Raw genomic sequence first — 23,714 nt, 5'->3', positions numbered from 1 at the left:
TAAATACACCAGACACATTTGCCACTTCATGCCTGCCAGCACTGTATCCATTACTCGCTGAAACGTCGCTGGTGCGGAACAGAGACCAAATGGCATCACCTTGAACTCGAACAGCCCATCCGGAGTGATGAATGCTGTCTTCTCGCGATCTCTTTCGTCGACCTCAATTTGCAGTACCCGCTCTTGAGGTCCATCGACGAGAAATATTTGACGTTGCAGTCCAGTGTGTCGTCGATGTGGGGAGAGGGTAGACGTCCTTTTTTGTTATGTTGTTCAAGCGGCGGTAATAAACGCAGAATCGAAGTGTGCCGTCTTTATTTCTCACTAGAACAACCGGTGCCGCCCATTGCCTGTTTGAAGGCTGGATGACGTTGTCGCGAAGCCTTTCTTCGACTTGGTCCCGGATGGCTTGTCGTTCTCGCGGTGACACACGGTAGGGGCTTTGACGGAAAGGTCGGACGTGTTGGTCCGTTATAATGCGATGCTTGGCAATGGGCGTTTGTCGGACCTTCGGCGATGTCGGAAAACACTCACTGTAGCTTCGAAGCAGATTGCGGATCTGGTCTTGTCTGTTCCAGGACAGGGCTGGGTTGATGTCAAAAGTGGGCGAGTTCTCTTGGTCAGGCGAATCTTCTGCGGAGGTTTCGGAGAGGGCGAAGGAGTCTCGTAAGTCGGATATTTCGTCGAAGAAAGCAATCCTCGTTCCTCTGTTAATGTTCCTGTATTCTTTGCTGAAGTTAGTCAGCAGTACTTCGGCCTGGCCATTGCGGAAATGTGCGATGCCTCTTGCGATGTTGATTCCTCGGTCTAGAAGCAACTGCATGTTCCCCTCGATGATGGCTTCAGCGTTAATGGCTTTCGTGGCGCCTACGGTCAAGATAACGAGTGAACGGGGTGGGACGCTCACTTCTTCCTCCAGGACACCCAGGGCAACGTGATTTTCCCGAGTTTTCATCGAAGCGATGGCTTCGTCCGTCGAAAGCATCATCAGCTTGGATCGCAGGTCGATGATCGCCTGATGCTCATTAAGGAAATCCATACCCAAGATCACTTCGCGGGAGCATTGCGTTAGCGCAACAAAGGTCGCAGGATAGGTATGTCCTTTGACAGTCACTCGGGCTGTGCATCGTCCTGATGGCGTAATGAGGTGGCCCTCTGCGTTGCGACTTTTTGGGCCGTCCCAAGCCGTTGTGACTTTTCTCAGATGCGCAGCGAATGTTCCATTCATCACAGAGTAATCGGCTCCTGTGTCGACTAGAGCGGTAACTTTCCGGCCACCGACAGTCACTTCTAAGTCGGAGGTCCTGGCTTTTGCATTGCATATCGCTCTCGGCGTCGGGTCACGGCTTCGTCGCGTATTCTAGTCGCGGGTGGGGCGTGTGGTCGAAGCTTTTCTGTGTGGCGGCGTCGTTTTGAACGCAGTTTGCGCCGTGGTCGGGGTTATCGTTGTGTGCGGCGTCGGTGCAGCGTCTTCATGGGGCGTGGTCGGTGGAGGATCTTCGGCGTTTCGCTCGTGAGCAACCTCACTTCCAAAGGTTGCTGTCTTTAGTTTCCCCTACGGGGGTTGGGAGACCTTCCTCGTACCGCGGCTGCGTATTTGCGGAGTGGCGACGCAAAGTGCGAGGTTGACGGCGATGGTGAGCGCGAAAAGCGATTCGGCGTGTGCTCCTCTCGACGCAGCTACTCGTCAATTTCCTGCGGACGTTGGCAGAAGCGTGGTCGTGGGGAGTTAACGGCAAATATTCGAAGACCGATACGTCTGTACTGGCAGTGACGAAGAACATGGCCGGCCTCACCGCAATGGAAGCACAACGGCCGGTTGTCAGAAGTCCTCCAGCCATCGCATTTCCTGGGGCTTGAGCGTCGATCGTATGCTGGCCGGGCGGGACGTTCGGGAACAAAATGTTAATGTCGGACAGGATGCAGGGGTTGTCGTTGGGGCTGAGGAGCCCTTACTGCAGCGGCGTAGGTCATGGCCTGGGGTTCTGTGGCCGTTGGGGTGCCAAGTGCCTGTTGCACTTCTTCGCGTACCACATCCATCAGAGTCACTGCTTGTGGCTGTGGGGAAGATGGCATTAATCGGCGTAGCTCCTCTCGGACGACTTCGCAGATAACTTCCCGCAAGCTGTCGCTGGTGGTGGCCGTCGTGCCCGAACGGATTGCACAGGCAGAGGAAGAGCGATTGTACTGCCGAGCTCGGACGTCGAGGGTCTTCTCAATCGTGCAGGCTTCTTGCATAAATTCCTCGACTGTTTTGGGGGGCTGGCGGACGCGGCTGCCAAATCGTTGTTCTTTTACGCCGCGCATTAAAAACTGATCTTTCTTTTCCTCGGTCATATCGGGGTCGGCGCGGCAAAATAGGCGCTTCATCTCCTCGACGTAACCACGGACGGGCTCATTCGGCAGCTGGATCTTGGACTGGAGGAGTCGTTCGGCTCTTTCTTTCCTTACGACACTGGTGAATACCTTCTATAGTTCTCTCTTGATAAGCTCCCATGTTGTAAGGGACGACTTGTAGTTTTCGTACCACGTGTGTGCGGAGCCAACCAATGAGAAAAACACGTGTCCATTTTTTGCCGCATCACCCCACTTGATTAATGACGCCACGCGCTCAAATTGGTCAAAACATTCTTCAGGGTCTTCAGCTAGGGACCCATTGAAAATTGGCGGCACCCGCGACTGCTGCGGTATGATCGGTGTCGACATCTTCGGTGAGGTTGCGATGCTCGTAGCAGCGTCTTTTCGCTGTCTGGTGCGGTCCGGCCGGGTCCCAAAACCAGGCTCCTCTCCCTGGAGACGTCAGCTGGCTCGCTGAGCTGCTGGCTCATCCTCGGGGACGAAGCGCTGAGGGCTGGCTTCACGACTTGATGGGGGCGTCTGGAACATGGAAGGCTTCCCAGCACCTCCACCAGATGTCACTTAGTGGTGACGGCAGTCGAAGCAGAGATGAAGACGGACAAAAGGTCTTCTAAAACAAAACTGTTTATTGGGCTGACTTGCACCCAAAATGGACTGAATCACTCGGCGGCGGCGAAGCGACAAGCGTGCTCGGCGGTCGTCGAACAGAATGCCCGTCGCTGTCGGCCGTGCTCAATTTAAAGCTGATAGCGAACTTTCGAGATAAAACGTGAAAAGTTGCTAGAACATTCCGGAACAACGTAGAATCAGCGCTGCCAGGCTGCGATCAATCGAGATAAATCTAGTCGCGTCTTGCGTCGCAAACAAAGCGATAAAGTTGTGTGGCGGCAGATTTGAAGAATGAACAAACACTGCAAATGTTCGCGGCAATATGATGCTGCTCTTACGATCAGTCGGCTCTGCCTGTGTAGCCTGTAGAGAGAAATAGTTCTCAGCCCGCGAGAAACTGTAGCAGCTTTACCATTCCGAAGGTCGCCCGAGAATATTTTTAAATGACAACTTCACTCTGTCCAAACAGAGATTTTCTGGCGCGATGGAGTGGTTGGGACATATTCGTAAAATAACAGCACAGTGGCTCCAGGCCAAAGAAGACACACAGAAGAAAGGGCAGAAAGGACTAACATAGCGCTGACTCTCAAATGTTTATTCAGAGGAAAAACACATAGCTTATATATGCTCTCAGAGCAGCGCAGGCGCAGACCGTACAGGTGCAAAAACACGTACAGAATCTTCAGGAAAATCCTGCGAAAGAAATATTTTTTCAGCTTTATACAATGCAATCGAGCTATCGCTAACGCAACGTAGCCCAGAATTTCTGATATAGTTATGCTTCTATTGTCTCTCGAGTGGTTTGCGACCTGCTCATGCTCCCTATCTTCACTCCCTGAAAGTTCGGCTTACAGCCATTAAAAGTGCGACATTGCTCAACAAGAATGGCCCCCTCATCGTTCTTCATATCTTTCACATGGTAAAGAGGGGCAAGCTTTTTTAGAATAAAATTGAAACTAAGCCCCACAGTTGAATTAACAAGCTAGAGGATGTTGATAACGTTGTGGCTTATTAGCAAGCGCTTGTTCCGGACTACCAGATTTTGTTTTCTTCAGTCGTTCTTGAGGTGCTGAACACGTTGAAATCAGAAGTATTCGCAAGTACGGGGAATGAATTCCTTGTCGTTTTAACAACCAACTTTATTCTTTTTTTTTTTCTTTGCATGGTATTAAACGTCCCAAAAGTTTCTGTCCACTCTTTTCGGCTTCCTGGCTATCGCTCTTATCCCGTGGCACGACGACTTCGGTTGAGCCGTGGTATTGCTATGTTTGTTACAAGCAAGTAAGACGCAGCAGCCCTTGACGTTTGCTTCACATTTACAGGATGCTTAGCCGTCCAGATGACTCCTGAGATGGGCTGTCAGTCAATTGTTTCTTTCTGTCGTCCGCCGGCGCAATATTCTGAAAGCTTTTTATTCGAACTAGAAGAATTCCTTCAGCGTTTCAATTCTGGGGATGAACTTTGTCTAGTGGGGGACTTGAGCATAAATGTTTTGTATCTGACGAACAGTGCTGTTGCGAAGAACTTATCTCTGCTATCTTGGACTGGAGTACACAATGGATTAAATAATTCGACCAGAGCAGAATTGGTGAGGGGCTCCTAAATGAAATCCTGCACCAGTCACATAACGGCCTGAGCTTCCAACATTCATTTTGCTCATGCGTCATTAATAACGCTTGGCAGATCATTATTTTGTGGCTCGTCACTTCTCATCCCTTATGCCTGCTTGAGTTTGCTCTAGCATTGTTTCTTGAGTTAACAAAGTGAGCAAGCTAGCTGATGACGCGAAGCTAAACATTTTATTTATTGCCTTTCATTGGACGATGCTTTGTACATCGACTTCGGCACAAACAGGTTATGAAACGTTTGCAGGAAAATGAACATTTTCTTTCAGAGACCCATACTGAACTACGTTGACAATACCATAGCTGTCGTAATGCAGATATACCGCGTGCAAATACTGGCTGAGTATTTTGGAAGCGCTGTAACCGCTCGCATAAAATTAAGAAATAATGAGCAAAATATAATACTCCAAAAACAGGGTGCCAGGTTTATTTGAGGTTCCTAACCGACAGTGCTTCATACATTGTTTCAACTATTGCACAAAAATACTGCAAAAAGCCTGGTCTTTAATAGACCGGTTTCAAAGTAAAAGTGAAGGAATGGCTTCTACCACTCATTTCTTTTCAGCTGACCCTTCATGGAGGCAGATAGCATTAACCTTTTTTTTGCATGTGCTTCGGAAAGCGCCTCCTCGAGAGGGGCGCCAAAGTTCGTGGTAAAGGAAAGCGTGTCATTACCTGATTTGCGAAGATCTAAGGAGAAAGTGTGCTGTACAATGGTCTCAGTTTTCTAACAACGGCTTGGCGACAAATCCGGTAAACAGTAATTACAGGTTACGAAAACTGGGTATTTTGCATGTCTTTATTTATTACACCTGTCGGTGCACTACAATAGATTCCTCAAATTCTATAAAATATCGTGGTTTGTTCCTTTATACTGAGCTATCCTGGCATAGTCACCGAGCTTACGTTTCCGGCAGGCCTAGAAGTGTTGCGTAGCTTCATTTTAATATCGAAGCCTCGGTTCTAATGTGGCTCAAAAAAAAACAGACATGCGTGCCATACTGGTTAGTAAATTGATACAGAGAATTCCTGTGTTTGCACTTTTTTCTCCACGCTGCCAGTGCCGTATTACTAGCATTCTAAAGACGCTGAAATGTGTCGCAGAAAATTCCTGTTCAGCTAACAGTGAAAATCTGGTTTTATTTCTTGGTCTTCTATGTTTCAAAAGCAGACAGTAGTCCAACCTCAGTTTTGGCATACCGAGCTCACAAAGTAATATGCTGCTCCTCGAGCTTTACAAAAATGTACCCGCTTTCGTGTACCCAACATTGCAGTGAAATAAGATAACGCTTGAAGATGCGTCCTTAGGTTCCAAATATATTTACTTAATTCCGTGATGGTAATTTTCCTGTGACCACAAAGGAAGCCTAAAATTATCTTAAAATATTGTTAACTATTTCTTAATTTTACCTCCTTGTTCGCAGTTCACCTACTTTCTATGAGTAATCTTTACTTGAAATAATTGCTTACTCAGTATTTTGATCAGGGTCCACATTCTTGACTGCAATTGTATAATACCTTGCCATTCAGCGATGTTTCCTGGCCCAATCGGACAAGCCTCATTATTTGCTTTGGCATGCCTGTTTTATGCCTTTGTTTGCAAGAGGGTACTGAACTCGTTGTTATCATTATTTTTATTATTATAATTTTGGATTCGGTAATTCCTGTTTATGTTGTACACAGGAGCGAGGTGTCCAGCTGTTGCAAGCCCGCAGCCCATAAACAACCGAATCTAACTCACTTCGCAGGTACTAAACAAGCTCTATCTCCTAAAAACTGCAGTATAGTGCGGCCACAAAGGCGTACGCTAGTGCCTCGACACACGAAAACATACTCCAAGCAAGGATAATTCCAGCCGCAAGGCGCCGGCCACTGTCGAAAAGTTCGCCTAGGCTGCCGTCAGGCGTCACTTCAACGTTAGCTGTGTGAGAGTGGGGCTCTTACCTAAAAAAAATGGGCACTCAGGGTGTAACGAAAGAGCAAGTGCCGATAACCTTAGAAGCACTGCAAAGGAAAAAAGGTGAGGATTAAGTAACTTAATGTTGAAGAAAATATCGTGCTACAAACTTAGCCACGCTCCATACGCAACGCCGAACGACCTAGAACTTACAGACTCTTGGAAGAATACCGATATTACAATAGTCCTTAAGGAAGGGGATGTTAAAGATTAAAAAGCATTAGATTATTGTCTGTTGCTCACAAGGTATTTACAACGGCGATCGCTACTCGAATTAGAGTTGCCTTATACTTCTGAAAACCAAGACAGCCTCCTGGTTTACAGAAAGAGTCTTCTGTGATGGACCACATTCGCACAGTGTATCAGGTTATGGTATGGCATACGATATAGAGGTTGAGCGTCCCAGAACGACATTGGCTATGAAGGACGTCGTTGTGAAAGGCTCTAGAATAATGTCGACCACCGGGGGCTCTTTAACGTGCACTCACATCCCACAATGTACGGGCGCCTTGCGGTTCGCCTCCATCGAAACGAGGCCGCCGCGGCTAAGATCGAACCCGCGTCCAGGGGCTTAACAGTCTGGCGCCCAAAACACTAAGCCACTGTGGCGGGTCCAATACATCGAGTTTTAGAAAATGCACAAGATATAAGCAATCGCTGCGTATAGCCTTCAACAGATTATGACAAATCATTATATTCAGTCGAAAAATTAGCTGTCATGCAATTATTGCGTAACGTGGTGCGAAAGATTCATATAGGGTACTAGATATATCTCTAGAGACTCCAGAGTAACCATTACTAGCCGCCAATGTAAAAGTGATAAAATATTAATCTGGAAAGTGTGCACAATATCTCCACTGCTGCTTACCGCGTATTTAAGAGATATTCAGTGGATTCGATTGGGAAGAGCTGAGGATAATGGTTACTAAAGGACATCTTTGTTACCTCTGATATGAGTTGCCAAGTTCGTGAAGGGACGAATAGCTTCGCACGACTTGCGACCAAGGTACTCAAATGAGAATGACTGGAGTAAGAGTTATCATGAAAAAATAACGTCAAAAATCTAGGAAAGCTAGTTTATTTACCCAGGGCAAGAAAAGTAAACGCCCAAAATTTAATGGTTAAAAATTCTCGTGCGCATCACTTTCCATTCTATTTCGATAATCCCGAAAGGCGCTTCATGCCTTCGTGTCACCTTCGTATTTCGACTAAATATTATAAGCGTTCACCATGCTTGAATTTTTTTGCTTTTAGAATTATGTGACTGTTGGCTTGCCAAATTTTGCTACCGTCTATTCTCGTAAAAGCAAAGAAAAGAAAAGAAGCAAAACATTCTTTTGCAGCTTTGCAGCCGTGCTAGCTGCTGGCTTTTTTGTACCAGGCCTCTGCTACATTGATGTTCCCCACTTTTTGTTGCTTTTTGTTAATGATACGTGGACTTGGCTTGCTGCCTGTATCGGTATACTATGCTGGTAGGATCATTTTTTCCGATTCTTTTTTTTATCTTTGCTTCTTCTCCCCCCCCCCCCCATTTCACTGCGGGCCTACATCTTCTGTACCTCTGATGGTCGCTTTCTGCGGATATCATGCAGTGTTTCGCCAACTTTCTGAAATAATGTTGAACTTCAGCACTTGCGCGTCGTCTTGTTCCTCCGTGTTTCGTGCTCATGTTGCGCGCTGCTGAAAAACCGAGTTCTTTATCATGCAGAGCCCTACATTCATATAACACTGCACATTATTCTATGCTTCAAACCATTCTAAGAGTAAACAGAGCACTTTCTACAATGCCAAATAGTTCTTCTCCCAAAAGGCACCAAGGTCCTGGAGCACTGGCGCTGAAGAAATTGAAGGAAATCAAAAATCTGCGCTAGCAGGAAATTCATAGCGGTGAAACAAGCAGTGCGCTCGAGAAGACTAGCAATCAACCGAAGGCAACCAGTTACGCTTGTCTTACTGCTAAAATCAATAGAGGAACACTGTGCACACTATTCATGAGATGTAATTTTGGCAAAGGTAAACTGATGTGATTAGTTGTTTTTTCTAAGACAATGAAAGAATAAAACTAATTTCTAGCCAGGGCTCCTTGAAAGAGTTGGGATGTCTTATTTTTTTTAGACTGAAGTGCATTAGTTCGTATTATTGCTCTGAATCTTTGCTTCTTCTATACTGTTACTTTTATGCGTTTTATGCATTTTACAAAGACTCCACATTAAGCCTTGGGTTGTGTTCTCTTGCCTTCTCGCCCTTGTGAAAATGCGCTCTGCAGTGAGGCACAACAGTGCGGTGTGATTTAGATAACAAATAATAACAGTAACCAGGCCACGAAATTTCGGACCTCGTTAAGCCAACGCATACAATCTACGCTACGAATCTTTGCCCAGACATAACTGCGCCGTACCAGAAAAACTGAATTGGTCGAGGCTGTCATCGCGTTTCGAAGTTCCTTTGGTGCATGTGTACACCTTTTCTCATCAGAATTCGACAGTTGATTGGCAGCGACCTTTAAACCCTGAGAAAGGCTTGAGCACTGTATATTGTGAAGAGCCGTACTTTTATTCGGACTCGGCGCCAGGCACGTAACTGCGAACACACGAGGACTTGCACGCATCGCGGCAATAGGCAGGATTCCGCTCGTGCGCGCCGGCCGGCACAAAAAGGACGGATTTTTTCTCGTTATCACTGCGTTCGCTGTCTAGACCTACCGTCGTGAGGACAGCCGGCCGTAAAAAGTTATTGGACCCGCCCTAAAAGTAAATTCCTCATTCTGCGCGTGGCCGGGAAAGCGCTCCGCAGTTTGTTCGGTTATTGTTCTAGTATTTTCGCGCCCACGCGGAGAATAGCCCTCACCTCGCGAGGTCAAGAACGTATCCGCTTCCTTCTGCCGACGCGTATGTACATGTAACTGCCGTGATGTAGTCACATGCGGTAGTTTGTCGGGGCAACGCTCTCCCGAGCCACGAAGCAGCCGCCAATGAGGCGGCTCGAGAACAATTACAGCGACGAGAAAGGGTCGCTGATGACGTCAGCATGGCTTTATTTATGAATGTCGCTGCGCGCTCATCTCTACTCACTCGCACAGCCAGGGACAGGCCACTGAGGACACGGATACGGAAGCTGTGGTAAGCACTCTACCTCTTTTTTGCTCGCAAACAATTTGCAGTATTGTTGCGACGTGTGTGACACCGATTCGTACAATGTCACTGGCCATGAATGATTTGCAAAGTGAAGCTGAACAGAAGCTTTCCTTTGCACCTTATGGCTACTTGCACTGTAATGCTATCATCATGATGAAGCAGCAAACCCGAACGGTGAGGCCTCCAAGGCCACTAAATATCATAGTATGTAAACAAACGCGCTTGAGTCAGGAATTTGTGCCGGAGATGTGGACTTACAAACCTTGAAACCCTAATATGATAGCCCCTTCTGTAAAAAGAAGATAAGAAACAAATATGCCATTTAGTTGCCTAAAGAGCATGAACGTAGACTGAGCAATTTCTACTTGAAGTGGTACTATTAGGATGGCTGCAAGGATACGACAGAGTTGTATTTTTTTTTGTTTAGTAAGAAATTTGGGCTCATCTCATTCTGTTCTATAGTTTCGTCTCGTAAGAGCCCTCTTTCTCGTGCCTTTTGGTTTATAATCATAATAATAATAATAATAATAATAATAATAATAATAATAATAATAATAATAATAATAATAATAATAATAATAATAATAATAATAATAATAATAATTGGTTTTTGCGGAAACGAAATGGCTCAGTACCTGTCTCATATATCTGCGGACACCTGAACGGCGCCGTAAGGAAAGGGATAAAGGAGAGAGTGAAAGAAGGAAGAAAGAGGTGCCGTAGTGGAGGGCTCCAGAATAATTTCGACTTCCTGGAGGATCTTTAACGTGCACTGACATCGCACAGCACACGGGCGCCTTAGCGTTTCGTTTACGCGCAAGTTACCATGTCGCGGCTTTTTTGTTGTTGTTCATATTGAATGAACGCGAAGTGAAACGAAGTACAGTTCCGATTTTGAGGAAAGTAACTTAATTTACAACGTCCTAAGAAGCGCACCAGTGCGCGTGCAGTTTTGTCTACTCTCGCATAAATATGCATAAAAGAGCCCATTCACCAAACTTCCTTAACTGCAATGTTTTCTTGGCATGTAGGATTGAGAGAGCACGTACTAAATTTTCGCAGGTCACTAAAATTTTAGGTTCCAACTGTTCTCGTCAAATGAGATTCCCGTGAGACTAGGATTCTTCGAATATCAGCGGAGTTTAAACACGACTTTACTTTCCTAATGAGTTGTATGTGAAATAATTATTACGAATGGGCTACTGGGCACCGTGCTCACAGCTATATTTATGCGAATGCAGCATTAAAGCTAAGGTGCTATTTTTGGACCCCTGGTGTATGCCTCATAACTTCGTATTTGACTATTAGGTTGTTTCCTCCGGAAAACTTACCAGAAGATGTCATGCATCATCAAATTGCGGATAAACGTTTATGCGAAACACAGAGTTTTGAAATCTAGTGTCTCAACAGCAGCACCGAGTTTGGCCTTGACCGATGCTTGCATCGGCGTGCCATTGAAAATTCTAACGTCTTCTATGTAGTGGTCGCGGATTTCTTTTACCCAATCTTTAGGCTCGTTGTCCCTCAAATGCTTTAACGTTCATTAAAATATTCTGGACCAAAAGCAACTTAAAATTTGGGACACACAATCGGACAAAACTAACAGTTGCAAATGCGCTATCTTTTTGTCAAACGTACATAAAAAAATGAAACCCAGCCCACTACATGATCAGACTGATCCTCAGTTGACATGACAAGCTCCCTTTTATGAGAAACAATTTATTAAACCATCCTTCGTTTTCTCTTCGTATTGTTTTTAGATCTCAGTGGTCAAACAATCGAAAGACCAAATGTCTGCTTTCTGTACTGCATTCAGGGAAATAAAACGCGCCAGTGCGCCTTTTCAAGAATTATTTAATTAACTCCTACGGAAATAAATTGAAGAATGCAACAGCGCATTACGATTTTTCCTGTCTCGTAAAGGTGGAGAAGCGGTCGGCGCTTCAGAGATGAGTACTAACGTGTTGGTTAAAAGGACGTATTGGTCGCGGTTTTTTTTTCTGGCTTTACTTCAGCTACATTATTTATAGTGCCCATGCGTATGCAGTTGCAAAATGTAAATGTGGAATAATATAATGCTGTTTATTTATTACTAAAGTTTCTCACGTCACCCAGCGCGGATTACCGACGAAGGTGACCCGTAAGGTGACTGTAGTGGCACGAAGCGCCAGTGTGTGGTTTAACAAACGCACAACACCTAAGCGTAGCCTTTCGGTTGCGGCTGCGCGCCTCTATCTTCCGAGTGGAGGCAACTATGAGGTGTGCTGGTACCATCGGATACCACCTTTAGCAAACCTCTAATAATATTTGTGCAGCTAATGTTTGCAAAAAATTTGCAGTCGGGGGCGGGAATCACGACAGGCCCGGCCTTTGGGAATGTTCAGGGTCACATCTTAGCGAGGCTGCCGGGCATCAAAGAAACCCTTTTTTTTGCTCAGTATCTGCCAAAGAGGACGAGTGCGCTCACGCCCGTGCATTTTACGCAACTCAACGACCCTTGTTCAGCCTATCCTCAATGTTGCCATTGTGTTCCCAGATCAGAGCAAGTAGAAATTTGAAAAGAACAAAAAAAAACGTGGGAAGGCCGGACAGGACGGCGTGTTACCTGTCTAACTAAACTTTGAGTGCTTTCGTTTAGTTTCGAAGACGCTTTTTACCGCAACGTCTCGGTTTTTTCGAGACCGAGACATCACACTTTCCACATGACCTGTCATTTTGGCTAAGAATACACGACTGGGTGAGGCCTTGCAGAAACATTGCTATGACATGGAACGATAAGGTCAGTGAAGCAGGAAATGCTGCTCACTCAATTCCACCTTTGGCCGATTCTTGCTGGTGTTACAGCATTCAGAAAAGAAATAATACGGTCTCGGAGGCATAGCGACCACTGGGACGTGAGAGAGGAAAGTCCGCAGATAGGTAGAGTCAGCGGCCAGCTGGGGTGAACATATACACCGATTTCTGTGGTGATTACACTCAAGCTGCCCCATTAGCAAGCGCCGGATATTTCCGGTTCGACAGACGTCACAGCCTCGATGAAAAACGCTTTCGTTCAGCGGCCGTTTTCCTCATGCACGCGACATGACCTTCAACCGCGTGTCTCGTGCCTTCCATCCGGGAAGGCCGCTAATTCAAGATTCGAGGTTACTTCACCGTTATGCAGCGGAAACTACGTCTACTCCGCCCTTAAAGCATTTGGGTGGCGCCGGATTTCCCAAGGCAGTCACCTAATGCGCAGATAAGGGTACAGTGAGCAAAGTTTTATGGTCATGTGAACACCGCAACTAAGCGCTAATTACATGCGAATAGTGGAGATAAGAAAGCCCCCCCCCCCCCCCTCTGCGTCGAGGTTCAAGAGCATAAATCTGTAGCAATCACTACAGCGGCATGCAACTCGGGACGACGACGGGCAGCACTAGGCCTGGCCTAAGAATGTTTTACCACCCAGCAGTGGCCAACCGCAGGGGGCAGGGAAGAAGATAGCCTAGGCCGGATTCCACTGCTGAAGAAGAGTGCTCTGGTCACGACGATGCGACCGTTTGGAGCTCTCAGGGATCCGCACTGCCCGCGCCCACCCAAGTAGAAATTCTGAGCCCGAAGCTTCACAGATATCGTGATTACTCATTGTAGTTCTGGAACTTTTATGATTGGCCGCGCTTCTTCAATTTGTTCATTTAGGGCCAACGGCGCAGAAGGCTTATTGCGCTAAAAATCGCTATACACCACGCAAGCAGATGAAAGCCTTTGTTTCACAGCAATTGTAATCTCAATATTATGAGCGCAGTAGTTTACCCCTTCTTAATTTAAGTATTTTGCTGACGTTTTCAATATGAACTCGAAGTACGAGGTATATCAATTATTTTGCTGTTTCCAGTCAATGAAAGAGGCACTATGTTAATGAAAATTTCTTGCATTCAAAGGGGGCGATAAATAATGGCTCCTCTCTGAGCAGAATCATTTCCTGTTAAACAGGTCTTGCATCGTCTAGGTGTTTCTGTTCAATCAGCGCAGAATAGAAAATTAGTTCCCTGTGCCGCGGCACTACTGAACTGAGCTGTGCAATAGCAAGTGCCAGTGGGGGCCGTTTAAGTGGATTGTTGCCCGAAGCGTGACAATGTTGGCCACTTTCTATTTTTTACGAGCGTCAAGAGACACGTAGTGTGTTAGGAGAAACACTTAAAACCGGCGATTGAGTATACAACCCTCACATGCAAGACGAGAGTTCCGAGTTCCCTGTTTAAGCCCCCCAGTCCGCGTTTTTTTTTTTTTGCAACGGCTCGCGTACAGCTTTATCATTATATGTTCACCGCACAGGCCACGTTATCTTATGTAAGCTCGACAGGTGCACCTAAATTCCCTAATTATCGCGATCGTGCATCGTCAAGTGAACAGTGATCGCGGGTCGACTCGCTACGACAGGAGGATTGGCAGGAAAAGTGCTCGGGCATGAAGGATGAAATTGGGCAGGAAACTTGGATTGGGTAGGAAACATGAAGATGAGCACACATTGCTCCAACCGCCGTACGATGCGTTATCTTTGTGAGTGGTGTTCTATAATTAAGCTCTATTGCCAAGACAGTACATCATCCGCCTCAGAGATGCATCCAAATCGGAGCAACGGTCGTTCAGGCTTAAACTTAAATAGTGCGGTGCCTACAGCGACGTCCATTCTGACCCCAACGGCTGCGAAGTGAGCGCGTTGCTATGATGTTTGTCAAGTAAGGGGTTTTCTTGTTCCGGCAGGAAGAGTTTAAAAAAGTTTGGTTCGTCTTTTTCTCGGTCTGTTTAGCCCAGTGGCGTAGCCAGAAATTTTATTCGGTGGCGGTGCTCATGTTGCAGGGCGGCATCCTCATATAATTTGTAGAGGAATCAAATGCAAGAATAATAACTGCATTGCCACTGACAATTTATTTATTTATTTATTTATTTATTTATTTATTTATTTATTTATTTATTTATTTTCTCAAGGGTCCAAAAAGGACATTACATGAGGGGTGGGCAAACAAAAGGGTTTTAAATGGATGAATACAGATGGTCTTTCACTCATTTGAGGTGCTGAATCGAGCTGGACTGGTCAGAAACGTGCTTATGGAGTGTCTTTATACGGTTATGAATGCCATTGTGTATTAGATAGCGCTACGCACTCTCTACACGACTGAAATATGTATTCATTAAATCAAAGAATGTATTCGTATGTCTTAAAAATCGTGGCAGACATAACTGATGCCAATGGTTCCATGTTTTTGCGTGTTTAATTAGTAAAGAAAATATCACACGAAGTCTAAACCTATATCAGTCCGACACTAGCAGAGCAGTGCATCGCGCTGATGTGAAAAAAAATAAAGGACATGAAATGAGCTAGCAGAGGAGAAACATTTTAATGAATTTTTGTCGTTCAAAAACCTTTAGATATTTGTACATATCCAACTGCCAGGGAAAACTCTCAATGACGCTGTGCTTCGTTCCAGTGTACTGCACAGCAGCAGCTGTCACCGATCATGTATTGCGAGTAATTGCACCGAAATTTTTTTCGCAACAGCGGGCACATGTATAAACGAGGAGTTCTGCAAAATATACTTTATAAGTGCGAAGATAAGTTGGAGTATCAGAAATGCGAAGACACAACTTGTTAAAGGACAAGAAAGTGTCACTGGAAACAAAGTCGCTGTATGTGTGCACAAAACGTCGCAACAAGATGTTTAAATACACGTGTGTCTCTATTAAACCTACGTATCTAAGCAAAAGCCGCTGTATACAATCCGTCAAATAGGGCAAATAAACTTCTTGCGCATTCGCAGATAGTAAACTTTACACACGGAAAGACAGACGATCCAGGCAAGAACAAAACTATCATAGCAGAAGTCCCGATATGTAGTTCTGCCATGCTGCGGTCGCGACAGCACCATATGATTAGAGTAATAGAGGAACAATGTAGAAATCAATACGAAAGTATGTATTTTTAACTGCCGGCACGGCGACCATTATTCTGCACCCATAATTACAGAACAGTATTCCTTTGATTCAAAGAAAAAGTAAAAGCAGGTGGATAAAAAGGAAAGAAAAGGACTAATGAAATCCACGAATGATGCCGCAAGTTGAAATAACCAATATCCGAGTGTGTAGGTTGAGAAACACCGCGTGGGCAGGGCTTTCAATGAGCAAGGTCAATCAAAATCGGTTATTGATGTCCTCAAAAATTTCGTATTCGCATGGCAATTCTGATCATGATGCTAACTGTTACCATGAACGGCACAAATTTCTGCGGTATTAACAGTCATGCATTTTCGTAATTGCCCGTTTATGCCCGTAAATAACCGTTCGCGCCAGAATGTCTTTTCTAGTCGGAAAAAGGCAATGTATGTGACAAAATCCAGAAAGGCTTCCGGCACCGGTGGTTGTTTTGGTCAGCGGTGCTTGACAGTTCGAAAAAATTTCGGGAGAAGCTGGAGCCCCATAAGCCCCCCCCCCCCCCCCCCCTCCACTGGCTACGCCCCTGGTTGGGCCTGAATGCTACGTGACGAAATGTTCGGGACTGGTTGTTCTTGGTATAAGAACTTTATAAACATGTCGACGAGTCCCTAATTAATACTGTGGGCTGTATGCAAAGCGAAGCATAACTCCGCAACCGCAACCTCTAAGAAGACGACCGCAGCGGTGGCCAAGCGGGTGAGCATCCGCCTCGCATGCGGAAGGTGCGGGGTTCGATCCCCAGTGCCGCCGGGTATCCACCGGTGATACAATGGGTACAAGCTTTCTCCTAGTCTGGTGCTCGGATTCTTTAGGGTGAAATGCTTGGGAAATGGGTCTTTGACCCCGCCTTGAGAAATGGAAAATACCTTGTGTCCTGGCGCTCTTTGGCCGTTGATGCCCTTGCGCATAAATATTCATAATAATCAGCAATCTCTAAGAGTGTCTCAATCACGGGGATTACACAGCACGCTGCAATTTGCACACCACTATGCACGGCACGTTACAATTTTCATCAAAATTCAAAGACCGACTACATTCATTGCGTGTAGAACGGTGAAATTATGAAGGATCAAGCGATGTGTTTCGCGCCTTTGCTTTCCTTATTCATCCCTTACAAATAGAACACCGCCGATGTCTAAGAACTCGGTCCACAGCAGAGCAAGATTAGGGAGCTGAGTAGAGACGGGCTGCCTTTAACCAGCAAGGTTTTTCTGACGACCAAGTAAAGCAGTTCTCTTCATGGAGCTGCTTTTACGAGGAAGGTGAGACCACCGTTTGATTCGGCTGGCTAAGTGCGCTTTCGAACTAACATCGAATAAAGTAATGTGTTGGTTTTGTGCGTCTCCCTATTGGCCTTCTTAAACCAGGAAGCAGGAGTACTTATGTAAACTTTATTATTGTACAACAGAGGGTAAAAAGAGAATCTTGAGGGGTTTTAAGCCTGTCAAAACAGCTGGCCTGACTAGAGTGTACACTAGCAACGGTGGGCGTGCACCTCATGAAGGCATGACAGGTTCGCATTTCGCAGTAGCGTACTACACTGCGCCTCACATCGCTCCCGTCTACGAGATATCCCGGGGACCACTAACTGCAGTAACAAGGGTCTGTTGGAAGATATACCACTAAAGTACGCAGGGTGGTCTCTGGCGTCAACAAGGCCACTACCACTGCCGCGCGCGGATAGAAGAAACTTTAAAGAAAATAGCGCAGCCTTTACGTTGAGGCGAAATGCGCCAAACTCAGCAAGAGCTGTGGCGCATGTGCACGTTTGATGCAAACGTTGGTTGGTGCAGGCGAAACGGACATCTCTTCGAATTACGATCCAAGGGCACACAACCTCGGCCTCCACTCGCTAATTCCATTGCTTTTTCCCACACCCGCGCCTTGCCCGGAGAGCGCGGTGCAACCAAGGGCGGGCACGCGGTCGCTTCAGATGACCGCGCCTCCCTCAGCTCGCCGCTTCAATCGTGCTTTCCCTTACCCGCGTCCTTTGTGCGAGCGAGAGCGCTGGGCGTGTTCGCTCTTGTTTTCTGTGTTAGCGGGGCCACCGTCGGTTCCCTAAGGCCATTCATATATCACTCGCTGTAAAAACAGGGTGACAGGAAAATGAGAAGGGAATAGACGCGCGTCGCAGCCACCGCGTGAAGTCAGATACCCTCATTGCTGTCCGCTGCTCTTGCTGTTTTTATATCCTCTAGTGACGCTACGGCTGCTGAGCTGAAGTGTATTGGTGCAGGCCGGCGGCTGTGGCGGCTTTGCCTGTCGAACTATAGTGAAGAATCTGTGGCTTTATTTTCAGTTTTAGAGCATAGATGGCGCTACCATGCCAACCAGAGCTTGACAAGCACACGTTGAAGCAGTATGGGACGATTAAAAGCAAAACAAAAGAAAATGGAAATTGTTTTCGAAAGTTCAAAAAAAAAAGCCGCCACTGTCTGGAAGACGCTGAAGTAACGAGCGTTAGCTGTTTGGTTTACTAGATGAAGAAAGCGAAGAACGCGCCGCTTGTGTCGAGAAACTCAGTGTAATACCCTTTGAAAGTGGGCGGATTGAAACCATGCTCGGCTACGCGTGCACGCACGGCGCCTTGCGGAACGACCGCCGCCTAGCGCCGTCTATCAGAGAAATTACGATGCACGTCTGCTCAGTGTCGATTTGCACCCGCTCAAGATACGTGCCAAACGGAATTTGCTTCGTTCTGGGGATCAATGTGTGCCTAGAATTCGGCTTACGGTGCGATATGGTAACGCTTCAATTAGTGATTGCATGTAAACACTGTTTACCTATTACTTAATTGTGGTTCTATTTTTATACCACAAACCATAGGGTTTTATTTGCCTACCAAATTCGGTACACATCTGTCCCCGGACGGGTACCCGTTGTTGCTGGAGTATAAATAGCAGAATGAATGCGTGCATTTATAGCGGTCCCGTTATGGGACAGTTTACCTACCCGTTTTAGGATATTTTTTTGGCAAGGGGGGGAGAGAAGGAATTAGACGGCACTACGAATTTTAATAACCGCCATCTTGGATTCTAGAAACCGAAACTATGCTGCCATTTCGTCCCCTGACATCAGATTCACGTAGTCCCACTTCTGTCCGCCATATTGGACCGTGAGGTCATCACTGGCACACGGCAGGTGGTTGTTTCTACAATGATATTGCAGATGGCGCTACAAGTCTCAACGCGAGATGCACTGTTTTCTAATTGCTGCAGCAAATGGCCACGAAAACTCGAAACGTGATGAGTAGTTGCTGCCACATATAGCGCTGTGATCAAGGGTGGTAGCAGACCCCACGATATCTCGAAACGTGACGAGTAGGAGCTAATGCTCTTCAAAGTTTCTTGCTCCTTCCTCTTTGATTATAGACAACACTCACGCCCGACCTGCACAAATGTTGTTCTGTAAACAGAATACTCGTATATAGCACCTCTCTCCCCCTATCCTTTCTGCCGGTCCCCTCACTTCTTTCATTTCATTTCTCGATTCTGCCTGTTATCATTTATTTCCGCTGCCCCAGCTGAGGTGCTTCCCGTTAGCGACGACAGATGCCGGGGCCAGGAAAAATCTTTTCCTTCCTCTTTTTTATTATTTTAAATGAACCACTACAACTGTCGAAAGTTTCAACGAAAGCTCAACACTTTTATACGCTATGCCTGGGTGCTTGAAAACGAAATGTGTCCCCGAAAATTCTGACGTTACAGAAAACAAAAACTGTTTCTGCAGGCCTCACAGGAAAACGGAGCAACATATTATAATGCAGAGTGAGGCCCTCCGGCCCCCAAAACACGAAGCCACCGCGAGTATCCCAGATGCTAAGGGATCTAAAAGCAGTCATTGTGGGGTCAAATTGCAAAAAGTGGAGTCAAGTAAGACGCCATTAGCTGAATGGAGAACGTCTAGAGGGTAAATAAAGGGAGATGAAAAATTGGACAGTGAATTCTAAGAATATGAACAGGTTCGAATTCACCAGTTTGGTGACAGTTATCACTGCCCCGACCCAAAAAGGAGGCGACTAATTATCTGTTTGCGTAAAGCCCATAACATAGAGGCATCTACGAAACAAAAAAAAAGGCTTAATTGTTTTTGCCTCGAATGCGCCGCTTGCGGTATTATATCGGCCTTTTGATCCATCTGTGCGGGACCCAAAATAAAACCCTTTATTTGGAAGTGACTAAAATATAGCTCAGTAAGGCATGTTGCTGGGCAAGTTGGTTAAGCATCTTTGAAACTTGGAAAGAATCCAACCTGGCGCAAGTAAAACCACACACACAAAGGAAAGACAAGGAGACAACGGACAGGGGCACAAAGGAAAGACAAGGAGACAACGGACAGGCGCCTGTCCGTTGTCTCCTTGTCTTTCCTTTGTGTGTGTGGTTTTACTTGCGCCAGGTTGGATTCTTTCCAAGTTTCAAAGACTAAAACATTGCGCTAAAATTTGATACGCGGTACTAGCTGAGGGGTAGAAACGCGTGATGTACATGGTATATCTTTTTAGTGTGGGAGCAAGCGGTGGGTGGTTATATTCCCGTTTTTTGCAGTTATTACTGCACATTATTACTGTACGATTTTCAAGACGTTTTTAAACTATAGTTGCATTATTGTGCAAAGCCTGCATTTAGGAATTTGAGGGTAGTGACCCTACTCGTTATACTTTCGTTTAATGTTTGAAAATTCATGTGCAACTTAAGCAATTTATGTAACAAGGACCAATAAAGGATGATTTTTATCCTTGTTACAATCTCCCTAAGGCTTTCTGTTTTGCCATGATAAAGGTTCTTTGCGTAATTTGTCCCGTATAGATTTTTCATCACTTTTTGGCCTGATGGTCTTTGGAGACAGGAACTCATTTTGCTACACTGTCTGCTGTATTGTAGTCTTGGTTTCTTAATCGATATCAAATATCGAGATGTGGAATATGTGGCCCTATGTTAGTCCTCTTTTTCGTATTCCTCAGGAAGGCCACCTTCTTTAGGCAACGCCTTCGAAGTGAAGTCCCTGATAAATGTTTTCTATCGGTGTTTTGCGCAGGAGACAAGTGCAGCGAGAAGTAGGAAGCAAAAGACAAGGACAATGAGTAAGAAGGAAGAGCAGAAGAAGCAGAGGCAGCTGCCCTACTATAACATCATCGACGGCGAGCCCAGAGGGCCGTACTGCGAGCCTGAATGCTTGCGCAACGCCCTGAACTTCAAGCCTCGCGATGGTGACATAATTCTTGTTGCATACCCGAAATCTGGCTCCCACTGGGTCCAGCAAGTCATCCTCCTCATTCTCAACAAGGGAGAGTCAGCAACGGACTACTACGACCACATCGAGAAGGCTGCGTTCATGGAAATGAACGGGACGAAGGAACTGCTGGACAAGATGCCTTCTCCGCGAATGATGCGTACAAACCTGCCGATCCTTAGCCGAAATTCCTTCCACAAAAATGCCAAATATGTCTACATGGCTCGGAATCCGTGGGACTGTTCCGTTTCATTTTATCACCACGTCAAAGGAATCGCTAAATTCCGCTTCGAGAACGGAAGCTTTGACGATTTCCTTGACTGCTTTCTCGAGGGTAACTTTGGATTTGGTGATTATTTTGATCACATCCTGTCCGGGTACGAGATGAGGAACGAGCCTAACGTGTTCTTCAGCACGTACGAGCAGTTTAAAGAAGACACACCAGGGAGCATCCGGAAGCTGGCGTACTTCCTAGGGGAAGAGTACGGAAAGATGCTGGATAACGACGAAAACATCTTCAAGCAAGTCATGGAGAAGAGCAGCCCAGAGTTCATGAAGAAGATCATGGAATTTGAATCGACCGACTCTTCAGCCGATGGGAAGCAACAAGATGTGAAGGTGTTCAATTTTGTGCGGAAAGCCAAGGTGGGTGACTGGAAGCACTACTTCAATCAGGAACTCCTGCAGAAGATGGCCGCCAAGATCGAAGAGAAGACTAAAGGGTCCGATATTATGAATCTCTGGAAGCGTCCCACGGAGTCATAGATGCTTCTTCATTCCAAGGTCGCATCCAGCACTGTTGCATCTTCAAAGCTCGCCAGTCGACCCTTAGATAGTAATTTCAGAAAAGAAAATATTATTTAATTTAAAAAAAGCGATGTCCCCTACTGTGCATCTTGGAAACGTCGAAATCCGGAAGGTCGAAAGGAAACTGGAAATAAAGGCTTGTTTTCAGCAAACTGCTAACTGGCATTTATTTTTACTTTCTTCAGGGAAAGTGGCCAGTTTTCTTTTTGTGGTCGGTTCTTATCCAAAGCAATTTTTGTGAGCATTGGGCTCACTGGTGTCTGAGCCGTCTGATCGCATTTACGCAGAGGAACCGACATGTGCTTTGTTACGTCAGCGCCGGTGGCAGCTGTATGGTCGTTGCATTTGTGCAAGCTTGCGGAGATATGCTCTTCGTGAGGAACTTGCATGCCGGTTATACAAATTCGCTTTCACCATTGCTCGGAAACGCATATGCTCTATTAATTTATTCCAAGCCCCCTAGGACAGTAGCATTACGTAATGGGGACGCTACACTGAGGTGAGTTTTTGCTGAGGCCCCCAAAAAATATTCCGATACACATTCCTCTTTGCATAGTGCACACGTTTGTTTTCAGACACCTGGCTATCAAATTTTAAAGTCCAATTAAAGCTTTTAATGGCCTAAACAAAAAAGTGTATTGGTCGCATGATGTCTTGTATAGGTGCTATTTGTATATCTTTGGGACAATTAGGACTTACCAGCAAACGTGAACTTTCATTCAGCAAATATTCGGGCGTTCTCTGAAATTATCAAACCAAATCCTGAAGCTTTAACTGAGGCACAACTTGGTTCAATGTTAAACAAATCTAGACAAGTTTACATTGGTTTTATTTATACGGTTTACTGCCTTACAGCCACTCAGGCTAGGAGGGACGCTGTAGTGGAGACCTCCGGATAATACACGCATATTACACGCGCCTCTAGCATTTCGCCTCCACCAAAATGCGACTTCCGCAGCCAGGATCGAACATGCGCTTTTCGGGTCAGCAGCCGAGCACAAAAACCACTGAGCCACCGCGGCTGCTACAAGCTTACTTTAAAAACTACTGGAACGAAAGGGGTCAGATAACTACCGCGAAACTTAGAACCAGATGTGTTTTTTAGCAAGAAACCAGTCAGTCGGTCTGACAGCTGTGCTGAATAATAGGACCTAAATTTACACAAGTAAACGGTCCAGAACACCGCATAACCTAGCAAACGTTACGGCCTCCTTTTAAATTCCCACACAACTGCTTGGACTGCTGAATTCCACCATGATTGTTTTTGAGTTTAGTTTTAAATAAAAGAGCTGGACTGTACTCTTCTACAAATCATGTTTTGGAGCAGCCGCGATAGCTTAGTGGTTATGGTGCTCGGCTGCTCATCCAAAAGACGCGGACTCGATCCAGGCCGCGGCGGTCACATTTACATGGAGGCGAAATTCTAGAGCCCCGTGTACTGTGCGGCGTCAGTGCGTGTAAAAGAACCCAAGGTGGTCGAATTTCTGGACCCGTCCATTTACGGCGTCCCTCATAGCCTGAGCCTCTTTGAGATGTTAAACCCCATAAGCGGAACTAAACCAAACCAAATGATGTTTCAGGTGAATTTGTGTGAAATCCGCAATTCATTCCTGTGAAAGCCATGTGTTAAATCCTGATAAGTAATGCAAACATATTTCTTTTGGCGGTACTTGCTGCCGAGTTTTTTTAATACCATATGCAGTGTATCGTAGCATCTTGTATAGCGCTTTGTTTTCTTTGGATGCGAAATTTGTCCTTTTACACTTCGATTTCAGATCATGTCTATTTAACTCATTTGGGAAGAAAATATGTACTGGTTCCATTGGCGTTTACAAGACAATAGCATTTGTATAATACAAAAATTCATTTCTGGACACATTATTTATAAGGAATATGGCAAAACAGCATTCAGAAAATCCTGCAAAATATCAAAGGGTGAGCCCTATCACCACTGAACAGCTCCTTAGACACGTACTGCAGACGACTTATTTCCCGCGAGCTCAATATTTCGTGGATTCGAGAAAT

At 45.8% G+C, this 23,714-nt stretch overlaps 1 protein-coding gene across 1 annotated transcript; it reads left to right on the top strand.

Moving 5' to 3' along the window:
• Positions 1-9,535: 9,535 nt before the first annotated feature.
• LOC144116152 (amine sulfotransferase-like) lies at positions 9,536-21,848 on the top strand. The gene is made up of 2 exons (XM_077650858.1): positions 9,536-9,668; positions 20,688-21,848. The coding sequence occupies exon 2, from the start codon at positions 20,730-20,732 to the stop codon at positions 21,645-21,647; it is 918 nt and encodes a 305-aa protein (XP_077506984.1). The 5' UTR covers positions 9,536-9,668; positions 20,688-20,729; the 3' UTR covers positions 21,648-21,848.
• The last annotated feature ends 1,866 nt before the right edge of the window (positions 21,849-23,714 follow it).

This window comes from Amblyomma americanum, chromosome 1, assembly GCF_052857255.1.
Source record: "Amblyomma americanum isolate KBUSLIRL-KWMA chromosome 1, ASM5285725v1, whole genome shotgun sequence".
Classification (NCBI taxonomy): Eukaryota; Metazoa; Arthropoda; class Arachnida; order Ixodida; family Ixodidae; genus Amblyomma; species Amblyomma americanum.
This window is presented reverse-complemented; position numbering and strand designations above follow the sequence as displayed.

Excerpts from the sequence above, each read along its gene's own strand:
- LOC144116152 (XM_077650858.1), top strand. The coding sequence starts at position 20,730 with ATGAGTAAGAAGGAAGAGCAGAAGAAGCAGAGGCAGCTGCCCTACTAT.